The sequence below is a fragment of the Acipenser ruthenus genome, chromosome 10 (genome assembly GCF_902713425.1).
Source record: "Acipenser ruthenus chromosome 10, fAciRut3.2 maternal haplotype, whole genome shotgun sequence".
In the NCBI taxonomy this organism is placed as follows: Eukaryota; Metazoa; Chordata; class Actinopteri; order Acipenseriformes; family Acipenseridae; genus Acipenser; species Acipenser ruthenus.
The window spans coordinates 45,197,312-45,213,225 of record NC_081198.1 but is presented as its reverse complement, the minus strand read 5'-3'; the positions used below and the strand labels follow the sequence as shown (position 1 = coordinate 45,213,225).

The 15,914-nt window shown below is 37.1% G+C and overlaps 1 protein-coding gene across 8 annotated transcripts in view; it reads left to right on the top strand.

Moving 5' to 3' along the window:
* LOC117408938 (low-density lipoprotein receptor-related protein 1B-like) overlaps window positions 1-15,914 on the top strand; it is a 340,463-nt gene that overhangs the window by 175,725 nt on the left and 148,824 nt on the right. For all 8 annotated transcript variants that reach the window (XM_034014443.3, XM_034014419.3, XM_059032361.1 and 5 more), the window contains exons 19-22: window positions 1,663-1,743; window positions 4,784-4,951; window positions 6,339-6,521; window positions 15,461-15,661. In XM_034014443.3, the coding sequence (XP_033870334.3) occupies window positions 1,663-1,743; window positions 4,784-4,951; window positions 6,339-6,521; window positions 15,461-15,661 (633 nt within the window). The remainder of the gene's footprint in view (window positions 1-1,662; window positions 1,744-4,783; window positions 4,952-6,338; window positions 6,522-15,460; window positions 15,662-15,914) is intronic.

Here is a 15,914-nt window from a genome sequence, read left to right as displayed (position 1 = left end):
ACTTTTTACAAAAATGTATGCATACTATCTGCAAACTCTGGCATCACTCAAATTTAAAGCCATCCTGTTTGAAATACAAATGGTGTGTAAGACCTCTGTGCTTTCCTCTTGCATGGTGAAAAGGGTTTATGGAGTATGGATGGGTGTAGGGGCAGTAGCTACGTTTGTCCCGCAGTGGCCCCATGCAAAGTTTGATTCCAGGGCACCTATCCCCTATTCTTACCAGTAATACTACGCTATGATACCATGACTTTCAGACAGGGCAACAACAACACTATTAAATGTATTGCATTAGATTGTATTGCAATTGCAAAAAAGCACACTCTCAGAGACAGAAATTAACCTTTCGTGCATTCACAGCGGCAAAGTCTGCAATAGAACTACATAATCCGGTTTTCTGCAAATCTGGTGCACGATCAATATCTGCCTAGTCCAGTCAAACACTCCTGTGAAATTGTAGAAAGTAAATAGTTTTTAGTTCATTTTATGTTCAGGTAAGAAAAGCTTCTCTCCCCTGATGCTACTGTGACAGGCACAGTCAAAAGTAGACACAAGACAATACTGAGGTTAGGATACAGGTCGTACAAATGTCTCTTGTAGATGTAGTCAGGCAACGCAAGAGGCAAGGATGATACATTGGCTGGAAATGCATTTATTTTAATTTGTTACCAGGTTCATTCAAACACGCAGCCCTACACGTGTGAGACACCTATACATGTATTCCCTTCAAATTTGCAGCACTGATGGCACGCGCAAGCAAACTTTGTTTTTAGTGTGTCAAAATTAGTTTAGCTTAAATCATGGGTTACATGTGTATGGCTTTAAACCCCCATAGTAATTGAGCCACGACACCAGGGGCCCCCTTGCTGCCTCAGGGTCCCATGCAATTGCATGGGTTGCAAGTGTCTAAAACTGCTACTGTGTAGTGGATGAGTAGGGAGTTGAAAAGCATACCCAAAAGCTTTCTCTCATATTCACTTAGAATGTTTCTCAACTCTGTTTGGGTTTGAAATATCAGTATTTTCACTCTGAACTTTAGTTGTGTGTGACCCTGAGGGTGCCACTTAACCTCTTTGTCCTCTGTTCTTCATATGAGAAGTTAACAGCAATGACAAATCAACTATGTATATATTTTTTACTCTGTAGAAACATTAATATATGTATTTGTATATTTGAGTTCAGGTGGGAAATAGCAGTAAGTATAGAATTATGGGTAATCTGCACTGATGAGCACCAAACAGAGTGAAATGTATGCAATTTCTGTACTCTGACTTTTAAAATGCTGTGAATGTAGAAGCCTTTTGGTGACTTTCACACGATTTGATTGGCTCTTGTAATGCTTAGATTTGTATATCCTGATTACCCATAATTCTATAATTACTGCTTTCTCCTGCCTTAACTTCAAAGCTACTGGTATTTACTTACTCTCTTACTGAGCTTTTTACTAGTTGGAGTACAGTTCCACTGATGAGCCTGAAACAGGGTGAAACATGTATGCAGTTCCAGTACTCTGACTTTTAAAATGCTGTGAATGTAGAAGCCTTTCAGTGACTTTCATGTGATTTGATTGACTCTGTAATGCTGAAATTTGCATATCCTGATTACCAATAATTCTATCTATCTATCTATCTATCTATCATATATTTTTTATATCATTGACAGCTTTCCCTACCTGTGAACCGCTGACCCAGTTCAGCTGTACCAATGGAAGATGCATCAGCATGAAATGGCATTGTGATTCAGGTGGGTGTAAATATAAGACAATTAAACACTGTGGACATATTACATTTCTCAGAAGTGCACTGAATATCTGGCATGTGTCATTATGACATGTGAACGGTTGTTTGTGTGTTAGATTAGATGTCTTTTCACTTAACCACTGCTTGCCTAATCTTATTGATCCTTAATACAAAATACTTTTGATAAAACTGAATGTTGGTTTTCATGTTTACATTTTAACAATAAGAAGTATTTACTTTGCTGATGTATTTCATTTTTGTTTAAGTCATTTTTCTGATTCAAGTTCTGTCATCACATAAGCAGTATTTCAAGGGTGCATTGTTATCACACTAGCAAATTTCAAAGGGATATTTTATTATATCATCTACATTAAGATCATTTTAAGTGTACTGTTTAATATCCCATTATAAATATTCTCTGTTATCTATCTATTGTTTCTGCATAGACCATTATGTTCTTTCTCAACCACCAAAAGCTGAATTTCTTAAGTGATGTGATTTGAAAATAAGATCATTAGTGCAGCTATAATTTCGGTCCCCTCTGAAACTGTGATTGTGTGTAGAGATGTTCAATTTCAAAGGGGCAAAAATTACTTTTTCAAAGCCCTAGATTTTTCTAAAACCACCTCGTTTTATGGGTCTTTTCAGTCCCTGCTGTTGGAAAAAGGACATTAGTTAGTAAACCTCACACATTCTGACCTAAGCAGAAACAGCAATATATCATTCTAAAAATTCTTGTTAAAACAAACTTGGATTAGACCAATTTACTGATACTACAAATTTTTACAAGAATTTCTTGTTTGTGCAAATTTATTTAGGATGAATGGATGAATATTTACTCAGTTACTGTGATCCTGGACCGTGGAAGCTGTTGTCTTTGTACACTTGGGTCTCTCTCTCTCCCCACATTTTTTTCTTTCTAGAAAAATATAGAATCACGACTTTTTTTTTTTTTTTTTTTTTTTTTTAATATTATTACTGTGGTAAAGGTGGGACTGAACAATGGCGCATACAAAATAGTAGCCTGCATTATAAAAGTGTAAAAAGCGCTGAGCTTCCACACCACTACTACAGTCTATGTACAGCAGCTATTTTATAGATATGAGTGATTACATAATGGTGTAACTTTATGAGGGATTCTGTCTTCCTTTTAAGAATTTAAATATTCCTATGTGTAAACTTTTGGACGAGCAGCGTATAAGTAGAGTGTAGGCTGAACTTGGGCAAAGCAGAGAGGAGTTGCCCTTCGATTCCTCCTAATTATGAAAAGCTGTTTTAATAACGCAGTTAGATTTATTTTTTAACATGAATACAACTGTCCACGTTTGTTAATCTTTGTGACATTTTACAGAAGTGTTGTTTTAATACTAAAAAATATAACTTTTTTTCTAGATTAGGCTGTATTGTCCATTTTAAAGGACTTCATAAAAACAACACTTATATATATATATATATATATATATATATATATATATATATATATATATATATATATATATATATATATATATATATATATATATATATATATATATATATAAATTTTATTAGTATTACAGCTCCCGAGTCTCAAGACCTTAGGTAATGAAAATACATATTCCCCTACTGAAGTGCATGGTAACCTACCTGGACAGTTGTATTCATGTTAAAAAAATAAATCTGCGTTTTTAAAACAGCTTTTCATAATTAGGAGGAATCGAAGGACAACTCCTCTCTCCTCCTTTGCCCAAGTTCAGCCTACACTTTATCACAGTAACTGAGTAAATGTTCATCCAATCGGAGATCTGATTTAGTCTTTTCACAACCAACACCCGCCCACTTGTTTATGTCATTTCCGTTATAGGATTTGATTTGTATGGTGCTTTTTTTTAAGATGTACGCGTTTTTTGAGTTTGTACACAAATTTTAAGATGTACGCGTTTTTTTGTGTTTGTACGCACATTTTAAGATGTACGCGTTTTTTTGAGTTTGTACGCACATTTTAAGATGTAAGCGTTTTTTTTGTGTTTGTACACAAATTTTAAGATGCAGGCGTTTTTTTAATTGCAGGTACACATTTTTTTGTTTGTCTGTATTTTTTTTATTTGCTTGTGTTTTGCACTTCAGGGCCACCGTACTTCTGTAATTGGAATTTGATTTCAGTGTTACTGTAACTGACAGTATGCATTTGGCTTAGACTCCTAGTAATATGAATTACTGATAATAGGATTATTTTTTTACTGGTCCCTTGAAACTCGTAATAACTATAGTAGAGAATTGGCTGTAGTATTGTAAAAATGTTGTATATCTTGATGGTGTAAAGTATCCCTTTAATATTCTCAATAATGTCATAAACCAGAATGTTATGGTTAAAAGTCAGTGTAACAGTACATTTAAACAACATGCTGTGCCTTACTGTTTAATATGTCTGCCAGGCTTTACTTATACAGGTACATACTTTTACTCCTGGCAAATTTCACTTTCACTTACCAGAACCAGCGCTGCCTCTTTGCCACTATGAATTATTAATCCTTATTTTCCAATTATCTCTTCCATCTTTCTCTAATCTTCAAATGTACACCTTGCCTTAGGTGAGAGAATTATTGAAACTAATCAAAACTGGTTCCTGGGCATCATAGTAGCTTGGTTGTCTATTTAATTTAACACCAAAGGAAATACTGTATCATTACACAGACTTTAGGTTTGTGAATACACTGTTTATCTTGAGACTGAAGTTACCGCCCCCCAAAAAATTCCTTCAATTCATGTTCAAAATGTATTCGTTAGTTTGTAACCCTCCAGTATTAATTTGTGAATTGGTGATAAGTGCACACTATCTCATTGTTAACACTTTATTTGTGTAATTTATTTTTATAGTACATAAATCAAAGCCTAATTCCATAGATCAAGGGTTAGTGTGACATTGATCATTAATTGATTATCCCCTCATTGGACTTCAGTGATGTGTTCATGTGTACTTAGATTTCAATTCCATTCATTTAAACAAAACCCAAGTCAATGCGGTGAACTAAGTTTTTCATTTTTGGTGATTACACTTGTTTTAGATGATGACTGCGGAGATGGTAGCGATGAGGCTGGGTGTGTTCGCTCCTGTTCCAATATTCAGTTCCAGTGCTCTAGTGGTAGATGCATTCCAGACCACTGGGCCTGTGATGGAGATAACGACTGTGGGGATTTCAGTGATGAAACTAATGCAACCTGTACAGGGGAAGGTTAGTATTCAAAACTGTATAACTATAGTTATCACTGCTGAAGGCAGCAACACACTCCACTACCAATGAAATCAATGCATTTGAAATTAAATGACCTTGCTATAATGAAGGTTCACCTAGCCTGATGGGTAACAAAGGAATTCAATGATTATATTCCATGTGAATAGATGAGTCAGAGTATAATATTTTATTTCTTATTGAGCTAATGCCTGATAGAAGTTCCTGTAATGACAGAGGTTCACTTCTATATGTATTGCAAAGAAACAAAAAGAAAATGAGAATGCAGTCTTAGTCTTTCTTTCAGCATTGCAAAATAGGTATCAAATTTGAATCCTTTAATCTGCAGTAATTATATCACATAGCATAAATGGACCTTAAAATTGTTGAAACTCACTAGCTTGTCACAAAATTACCAATGCTATTCATCACAGTTCTCCTACACTGCTGCCCAGCTTTTTAGCCAGTAGTCTATTCTCTCCAGAGTTATCTAATGTGGAATACCCTACCATGGTATGGTTTGCACATTTCACATTATTCAGTCAGTTAGAAAGAAAGAAAAATAAAGGAAGAGCAATTTTTTTTCTTTACCTTTTTTTTTCTAGAAAATGAAAAGCTTGCGTAATGTTCAGGATTTCTATAAAAGCCAGCTTCTGGTACATTAGTCATTTTTGCATCCATGGTGTGTTAGGTTCTAAATTATACAAATTTCTGACCTATGTTAAACATGTTCTATCAGTCAGTTTGTCTTGTAAAGCATTAGCATTTTAAGTGTAATATCTGAGTATCGTATAAGTTGATAGGTATAAGATACAAGCATCTTAAAAAAAATCATGTACAGTATAAGATCCCTTCTGTCGTCAAAATAAAGTTGTAACTGAACTTTATTCATTATTACTATGAATAGTGCTAAGAATTTCATATTTTTGTCTAATTGACTGTTTTTTTTTTTTTTTTTACAGTGTTTTATCCCAGTAGTTCATTTGCCTTGTAAAAAAATGCAGACACTGTCATCACTGATCTTTCTCTCACTGGGGAAAAGGAAACCCTCATATGCAAATGCTATTATATGAACAGCCAAGCAGTAGCGAGATAACACAGGCCTTAAATTGAAATGTCAGCCCTTGACATCAGTATTAAATGACAACCATAATGGAGATTTGTAACCAGAATTCTTCAACATTTGGTATCTGCTTTAGCCTACTAAACTGAGATACATCTAAAGGCCTGGAAGTCTTGACATGCTTTGCTTTTATGACGAGTGATTGAAGAGTTACATTTCCCAGTATGGAAATGAGTGCCTCGCAAGAGTGAGCAGCTTCGACCCAAATGGTCTTCTGCTCACAGATATGCTGAGTTTGCCGTAATTGGTAACTTGTTTTATTCACAGCTATGCATCCCCTAGGCGACTGTAACAGCGAGGAATTTTATTGTCATACTGACGGGACTTGTGTTCCTGAACGCTGGCACTGTGATGGTGACAAGGACTGCGAGGATGGCAGTGATGAAAGGAACTGTGAAGGAACCAGGAGAATGTGTGACCCCAAATCTAAATTCACCTGCAAAGTATCAGGTACAGATGACTATCATTCATTCTCTTATAAAGTTGTATTTTAGTACATTTTGTGTGGCTGTGTAAATTTTTTTAAAGCATAAAAAATAGCAATAGTTAACTTATTACATTCAATACCTATTAATGCATTCTTTTGACAAGAGGTGACCCAAACCCCAGTGAGTTTGGCCAAACCAAACAGATGAGAAAAAAAATACAAGGTCAGCATGGTAAAAAGGTAATCGTGTTGTTAGTGACACCCATTCAGGTGCATTAAAGATGTGAATATGTTACTGGACAGCACAATCACATTTCTAAAATAATGTAATGAAAAAAAAATGGTCAAAGCTGCCTTTTTATGTAATTTAAGGCTTACAGTGTGAGTTCAGACCTCTTGCTGCTGCTGCATCAACTTCAGTCATTTCTGTATTTTCAATATTCTATTGTTTGAAAGAAACAACTGTAACTGATATTAAATACACAAAGAAACAATGGTTTTCAGCACTGTAAATATACTTTTTGAGTATCAGATGTCATGGTCATTGAGGAGTACACACAAGAGCATTCACTCCTTCTCTGGGACTATCAATTTTTTCAGCATTTGAAACACTAAATTCCTCTAGAGCAGTAAACTACAGGTGGTCTGCTACTACAGGTAAACTCCCAAAATGTGGTTAAGCAGTTTGTGGTGGAATTTTCTGCATACAACCGAGCAGGCACCGGTCCCGTACCGAGAGAACGATTGAGACAGAGACAAGTCGGAGCAACTCACATTTTATTAGTCTGCAGACTGGAGCATTCAACAAAGTAACACAGGCTCTGCAAGCAACCGCAAAGAAAGCTCAAAATACAGTCAAACAGTTCCTTATATAATCAGTTTTTGCACAGAGTTCATGACTTGTGGTAATTCCTATCCTCCTCAGTCAGCTCAAACCAACCTTGTGGTATTCTTGATACTGTTGTCTACCGACTTTTCTGATTGGTTGATTTTTCTAGTTGCTAGGGAGAGAGTGTCTGTGAGGTCCCACAAAGTTGATTCTCCCAATACAAGAATATTAGCTAAGTGACTGGGGAGAAAAGAGGAACTATCGCTGTCTCAAAATATTATCATTTGAGACAGTGTCCTATTCTCATGTTGCTGACTCATGCACTTCTCTGAAAACAGGGCTGCTGACCCTTGGCCACATTCCAGTGTGTTAGTTCAACATTGTAAATCTAATACTTTGTTAACATCAAACTTCATATAATATCATTATTCAGGTTATACAAATCACAGAGATCACCCAAACATATTAGATTAGAACTCTTTGTGCGATTATTCTATCATTCTTCTATCACAAGTTCTTGCATAAACTTATTTCTACACAACCACACTATACTGTATATATTACTAAGCAACACAACAAAACGTTTTAACCACATTATATATCATTATAAGATATGTATGTAGTCTGCATTTTCCCCCATTATCTGTTTTCTTTTATTACAGGTGTGCTTATAAATTTATATATATTACAGCTCCCTTTGATGCAATACCAACATCGCCTTCAAAGCCGCTATTAACTGAAACAGCTTTCTTATGTGGAACAAATACTAACTAAATAACTGTTACACATTATGAAGGCAAATTTGTCTTTTTAATCAGCATTATTTAAAACAATACATCTAGCATTATTGTACATTTTTCTAATCTGCTCATTCTACTGCTTGTTTTCACTGTTCAGGAAAAAAAAAATTAATGATCTGGCTGTCCCAGCCTTTTCGCTCCACATGAAGTAGCACACTTTGTTCAATATTCCAATATTCCATTGGAATGACTAAATCCTATCGACTGTGTGCCAGCAAGCCTGTTTTAATGGTCACATCAGAGCCCACCAGAAGTGCTATGTAAAACATCCTTTACACTCTCCAATCATTTTTGTCAAAATAAACTCTTAAACCTGCAAAATTGAGATGCCATTTATCTACACAGCATTCAGAATGTGAAAAAAATAAATTAAACTAAAGAAATGGGTACTTTGCCATCAGCAACTTTCAATGCGCAAAATGATTGCTTGATGAACTGGTAGCAATGATTCAAGCCCAGGGATCTCATTAAGTTAGGTAACTGTAAGTTGCCCTGGATAAGGGCGTCTGCTAAGAAATAAATAATAATAATATAAATACTTTACTTTCTACATGTACTTATATATATACACATAAAAATGAGTTTCAAAATGCTGTTGTGGTCCGTGGGAAAAATTCAAAACACCAAGGTGGTCCCCACATTGAAAAAGGTTGAGAAGCACTGCTGTAGTGGAATAGAATGCCCATGGTTTTGGACTGAGATTTCTACTGAGACCAGGTAGAAATGTACTTGGTCCTGTCTTGTTCAATAATCCAAATAACAGCTGCCAAATATGAGTACAGTTTAGTTTTAAGTTATGGCATTTCCTTCATTCCCTCACAACCACTTGTTACACTGATTACTGTTTTTTTTTTGTTTTGTTTTTTAACACTATGATTACAGTCTGTCTGAAATAAAGTGTCTACGTGCTCCACAGTTAGGAGGAGTCAACTGACCTGAAAGCAGGAAGGTGGTAGCACCTATTTGAGGAGGCAACAGCTTTCTCTGTAACCAAAGAAGGAAAACAACTGCCTTGTGCTTGAAGCTCATAGCATCTCTAGCAAAGTAGGGAAACTAGAATTTAGATATTGCATTACCCAGGGGAAAGTCACTTCCTTATTGTGTTTCACCAAGCAAAATTAGACATATGTGCTGTTCTTGGAAGAGCAGTTTGGCAGCTAAAAGGAAGAGGAATGAAAATATTTTTTGAAGTCCATCTGGATCCACTGGCAGATGAAGCTGAATTCACAAATAATAGCCTTTCAAGTATGAAATAATATCCCATTACCGATTGGGATATATCTCTGTGTAGCCTGTTTTACCACAGCACATATGACAAAGCTGCTCAAAGAGCCCCCTCTGCGTCAGGCACAGAGTCCCTGTACCGGAGGGGATAAAGTGCCGCAAGCAGAAGGGATCGGCAGCAATTTTTATCTTCAGCCCTGAGAAGGAAGCCAGTGCTGACCGCCACGGTTGTTTTGTGCAATAAGTCACATTGTTCTACTTCTCGCCTTACTTCCTTCAGGAAAAATATTCACACTTCTAGTATGTGTGTATATATATATATATATATATATATATATATATATATATATATATATATATATATCCCAATTACTATATATCAAAGCTCTCAATTACTTAATTGATCTAATTATTTGATTAACTGGACACATTTAACACTTCTCTTCAGGCCTCAAAATGTTTCATAGGTAGTGTACCTTGAATCAAGTGTGTTTTTAAAACCATCAACTGTAAAAGACCTTGAAAAATATTAAATATGTCAAATTCAATAAATAATTGAGCTTAAGTTGGGATGAAAACCAGAAGACCCTGCGGCACCTCGAGGACTGGAGTTTGACACCCCTGATCTAGGGAGATTGTTCCAGCACGGAAGCGGCCTGTTTCTAGGCTACAAAGCCTCTGCTCATAGACAGTCTCCACTTGCAGCTGCCTAACTCTGGTCAGCCAGCATCTTTGCACTTTAGGACAAGAAACTTGTTAGTGTTAAAGGCTGTTTACAGCTACACTCTATAGCTGTGTTGACTGGAGTCGACTACAGCCAATGAGAACATCTCGCCAGTGTCTTATGCCGCTTTAGTGAGCAGCTGATTCAGCATCACTTTAGCGAAGGCTGCTAGTAGGAGCTAGTCAGCTGGCAGATCTCAGCCCCTGCATCAAATCGCTGGTGCAAGCTATGCATTCTTGCCAAGTTGCCTCCGTAGAACATTCACTTTTTTGTGCACCACCATTTACCTCCACAGCTTGGCACTAAGCCCATACTGATCGACTCGAAGCCCCTCGGTTGGCCCCTAGTCTGTGTTGAGCACCAAGCACTCCTTTTCTGCCTGCATAGCCTGGCTATTTATCGTCGGTACTAGTGTTTTTACACTTGTTACCAAGAACACCCCAATCGGAACCGAGATCGGTCCCCGATCAGCCATCGACCCCGTTCCACGTGGTTCCCAGCCTTGCACCGGGCGACTTTGTGTGTAATATTAACTCGGCACCAACATTACATTAGTTGCAGCTGCTCAGTGGCCAGACCCACAGCTCTAGGTTTGTTGGGTCGGGATGTCACAGGCTGAGCAGGTCACGATGTGCAGGCAGCTCCCAAGGCTGGCTGACCAGGAGCTGGACCAGAACCAGGCTCAACTGGGCCAATTTGGGGCTACCAAGAGCCCGATCTTGTCTGATTTTTCTCCAGGCACAGGAGTAGTAAAATTGGAAGATAACATAATAAACGCCTTCACAGGTATGAAATATATGGACAGAGGTCAAACTTCAATAATGATGCCATTGATAGAATATTTTACACTGTTCTCTATCTGCAACTATTTTGTTTTACCTCTAGTGGTGCTCATAAATATCATGTCCTTAATGTCTGTTAAACCTTTAAACAAAACAATGATAGGTTGTCCAGTTTCTCAAAAATGCAAAATTTCAACAATATAGAAACCCATCCATAGGGCTAATTTGCAAAACTAATAGAAACTGGACAATAATGCTAGCGAGAGGGGTCATAGGCCTCATAACAGAATTATGAAAGTATATGCAACTGGGTACACTCTATACATTTGAATTACTGAGCGTGCAGAATGTCTTTGCAAACGTACTATGCATTTTATTGATATTATTCTGTTATAGTTTTTTTTTTTTTTTTTGTGGATTTCATGTAGCTAATACATGACCAATCAATAAATCAATCAATATGTATTTTATATAGCGCCTTTCATAGTGCACCACCATCACAAAGTGTAAGATAGTGAGGAACAATGCATAATATGTTAAATACAGGGAAATACAGGGCATAGTACATTAAATACAACAGTAAAAAAACAATGCAAATGCAATAAATATAGGCATACTACATTAAATAAAAGGCTAGGATGTGAATTCTAAACATTGTGGATGCGTGTGTCAAGCAGAATTATACGAATAAGATGGAGTGAAAAAACTGAAATAGCAATTTAGACAACAGCTAATAACAGATGCCAGGCTTAGAGAGCATTAAAAGCAAGAGAGAACAAGTGGGTCTTGAGAGTTAATTTGAAGCGAGCGATAGTGGGAGATGCACGCACTAAAGATGGGAGAGAGTGCTAGAGAGTCGAGGCCATGAATCTAAAAGAGCACTCTCTGAGTGTGGCGCGCTTTTGCTTGGGCATAACAAGCAAGCCTGAGTCAGAGGACCTCAACTTGTGAGCAAGTACATAGCGGGTCAGCAGGTTGGTGAGATACTCTGGACCTGTGTGATGGAGGGCCTTGTAGGCGAGCAGGAGAATTTTGAAAGTAATCCTGAACTTAACAGGTAGCCAGTGGAACTGGGCAAGACAGCGGGTAATGTGATCATGTTTTTTACATCTGGTAAGGATCCTAGCAGCGGCATTTTGAACAAACTGCAGTCTGTTTATGGCGCGTGACGAGAGACCACCTAGAGAGAGTTGCAGTAGTCGATTCGAGAGGAGAAGAATGCATGACAGAGTATCTCTGCATCCAGGAGGGAAAGGTAGGGACAGACCTTTGAGATGTTTCGGAGGTGGTAGAAGGAGGATTTGACGACAGAGAAGATTTGGGCATCAAAGGACAGGTTACTATGCAGAAGTACAACAAGGCTTCGTACAGTGGGGGAAGGCAGCAGCAGGCAGTTTCCTAGGTTCAAGGCAGCAATATTGAGATTCTTGAGTTGAACCTACTAGAAGAAATTCAGATCTGTTGGTATTGAGCTGAAGAAAATTGGCAGACATCCAGGCCTCAATGGATGCAAGCTGAGAGCTGGACCATGGCAGAGGGACATCCAGGGTCTAGTTTTAGGTAGAGCTGGGTGTCATCAGCTTAGGAGTGGTAGCATGGTTAATTTGGACAGGGGCAAAAATAATAAAATTGTCAAGATCAATAAATCATGTCATGAGTTTGACATAATAATTCAATAATTTTCTTGGAGCCCAGTTAATTGATAGGCAGTATATAAAATTACTAAGGATTCAATCTCAAATTGGTATTTTTTTTGGACACTTTTTAATGTATTATATTATGTATTATAATATATTTGGTTATTACCAAAATGCAGATTTATTTGACTTTGTATGAAACCAAGTTTATCAAACAAAATCCTAACTAAGTTTCAAATTGGCATACTTTTTTGAAACTATTGTTTGAAAGCATTTAAGCAGAAGTGATTCCAAGTCAAATTTACAATAGCTGTCAAAGTGTTGGTGTGTTTAATTAAAAATAATTTTCAAAACATGATAATAGCAGTTTTGCGTATATCCACACAGAGCATTATACAGGGTTTACCCATTAAAACACTGTATTATTTGTTTTATTTATTATTTCGTGCCTTTTTGATCATCAAAACACTTTCTCTAATGCCTTCACTTTCAAGCTGTTGGAAGGGGCCTTCCAGCAGCTTGCACCTAACAGCAGACCCACAAGCTTCCAGATGTCCCTAAGAGCACACGTTCTCTTGGTTTAGAGCCATTCCATTGTATATATATGGAGCTAGGGATGTGTTACTTTCTTCAGTTTTTTTTTTATTTTATTAATAGCATTAGTATTTCAGAGCATGCTAGAAAACAGTCAGGCAGCATACATCTCCTTTTCATTAGAGCCCATAGAAAATCAAGTTAGCAGATTTATGCTATGGCCTGCTCCATCAATAAAACAGATTAAAGTTGATCCTTGGAACTGCTTTGCTAATAGCAACAATTTACCTTGGGATAAGGCCAATTTACAGAGCCCTATCAGTTTCTTTTACATAGGATTGAAGTCTTTCTTCATGTTTATATTTGCCAATAGTATGTTCTCTTTCTCTGTATTAATTATGGTAGTGAAACAATGGCAGTGCTGCTGCACATTCATTTCTATGCCAGCTCAGTAACATTGCTCAATAACAGAAGAAGGTTGTATCTATAGCCATGTGCTTGAATTACTTTTTTTCGAAACAATTGTCTGTTTCAGCACATAACAGGCTGCATTTTTTCTTGGGAGATCAAATTATGTATTGTTTGCCAAACTGTTAAAAATAAAAACACAAAATCAGCTTGTGGGCTGTAAATACATTTTTGGTTTCATAAGTGTCTTTTCGCCTTCTGTTTTATGTTAATACAAAATAAGCTTTTTTAATTGACATGAGCTGTGAAATGTGCAGCCTTTTGTTTGGGAACTGTAAAGGGGAACTTTCTAATAAAATGCTAAATAAAAGCCACATTTAAGCCCATGAAATAATTTTAAATTTCAGTCTATGGAGAAGGTCTGCTGGGCTCATGGGTTGCAACTGGATATTTTCTCAATATGGTGCCCTGTCCACCCTCTACAAGTTATTAGAGCAACAGTTTCTTATAGAAGTTCTAAAGTAAAACCAAACTTTTGGCTAATTTAAGAAGCACTAGAATGCTGTCAAAAACATACTGACATTTTTTTTTAAATTGCATTAAACTTTGAAAACCATATGAAACAACCACATAAAAGCATACTAGTTAAGAATTAGTCGTCTGATTGGTATTACTTGAACATCGTTTGTGGACTCATTATATACTCGAAATGTTGTATTTGGGTCTTTCACAGGAAATAAGGCTAATAGTCTCTGTTGCCTAACTAGTTCATTGTGTAATAGCTTTACTAGGGCAGTTGATATATTACGTTCTTTGTTAATGCTGCTTCTTCATGTGTAGGTTTTATTTTCATTTGGAATGAATGGGTTTAATCAGCTTTTACAGTAGCTCAGCATCTTCAAAGTGTGTTTAGTACACCCATTTGCTATTAAGGTTTTAATAAAAGACCGTCCATCCTCCACATATAAATAGCTCCTATTCTAATAGGTTTCTAGATTGGCTTTGTTGGGAAAACAGTCAAAGTGTAAGTACTCTTTATTACTTCAGTGAATTTGTTTTCATCTGTATAATGTCATTAATAATGTTACTAACACATGTCAGTTCTGCTGTCTATATGCTGATAAGAGCATGCAACGCAAGAAGAGTGTATTATATATTTGGATACATATACTGTAGCTGTGTAGTATAAACAACTTACTATGTTTGAAGAGTAACATAAACGTGTATTACAGTATATGAATTCAGTTTATTTTTTGCATTTGTTTTATATACCACACACTCCTGTTGCTGTAGGAACCTTGTGTGTAATTCAAGTAAAAAGCTTATTTAGACCTTGTTAAGAGTGCAATTGGGTCCTCAAGTAGCTCATCTGCTAAAGGCTGCGTTGTGTGCAAGGTGAGTCAAACAATGTTGAGTTAGGGAGGCAATATCATCAGGGACTGCTTCTCCTCCTCGTGATACAGTGGAGCCTCCGGGCCAGGCACCCGGTGAACTGAAGCAGACACCTGAAGGCCTCTCCTTTGTCCTCACAGATGACAGTAGCTAACTGACATTTGCTCTCATGTTCCTGAATATAAAGCAGGCAAATGGCTAGGTTGTGGCATTGGAGGATTCTCCTGAGCTGTTGTGGGGAATTGCTGCGGTGAGGGAGAGTAATTAGACATTCTCAATTGGGGAGAATTTAAATTAAATCTCGCACATGTAGAATAATGGAGAATTCTGTCACTTTTCATTTGCTTGCTGTATCAGTAAAGGTAAGTGAAATTCTGATTCTGATTGTGATTACTATTGGTCAGTGTGCCAACTAGACCTACCTCTGATTTCACCGTTGTCCAAGTGGACTTGTGTCCAATTTCACTTATGTCCCAGGGGACTTTTGTCCAATTTCACTTAGTGCTTAGGCTGACCTACTTTTGGGCCAGTTTGACAGTGAACCAACTACCAACTTTAAACAGTCCTGTTGTGTGTTATACTGTGTAGTTATGCTCACTTTCCAGTTTGGTGTTTCTTCTTCTTTTTTTAAGGGAAGTGCATCAGTAAAAATTGGGTGTGCGATGGAGACAATGACTGTGAAGACCTCTCAGACGAAGAAAGCTGTGAGAATTTAGCCTGTAAGCCACCAAAATACCCCTGTGCTAATGACACCACCATATGCCTACAGCCAGGGCAAATCTGCAGTGGGAAGATTGACTGTCCAGATGGGTCGGATGAAGGGCCGTTGTGTGGTAACTGATGTTTAAAATCCATAATTTTGTTTCAAATATTGCATTTCCCAAATCTGTGTTTGTGCATTTACATATCTGCTGTGTATGCACACACCTACAGTTGCATGAAGTACAAAACCACTTGGCAGATAGTGGAAAATGAACCAATTATCCTTACTTGATAGACCAGACATCACCAGAAGACTACATAAGTATGAAAGCCCAAATAATTTGAAATTTCAATATCTTGACCATCTCCGCTTTCTTATGTAGT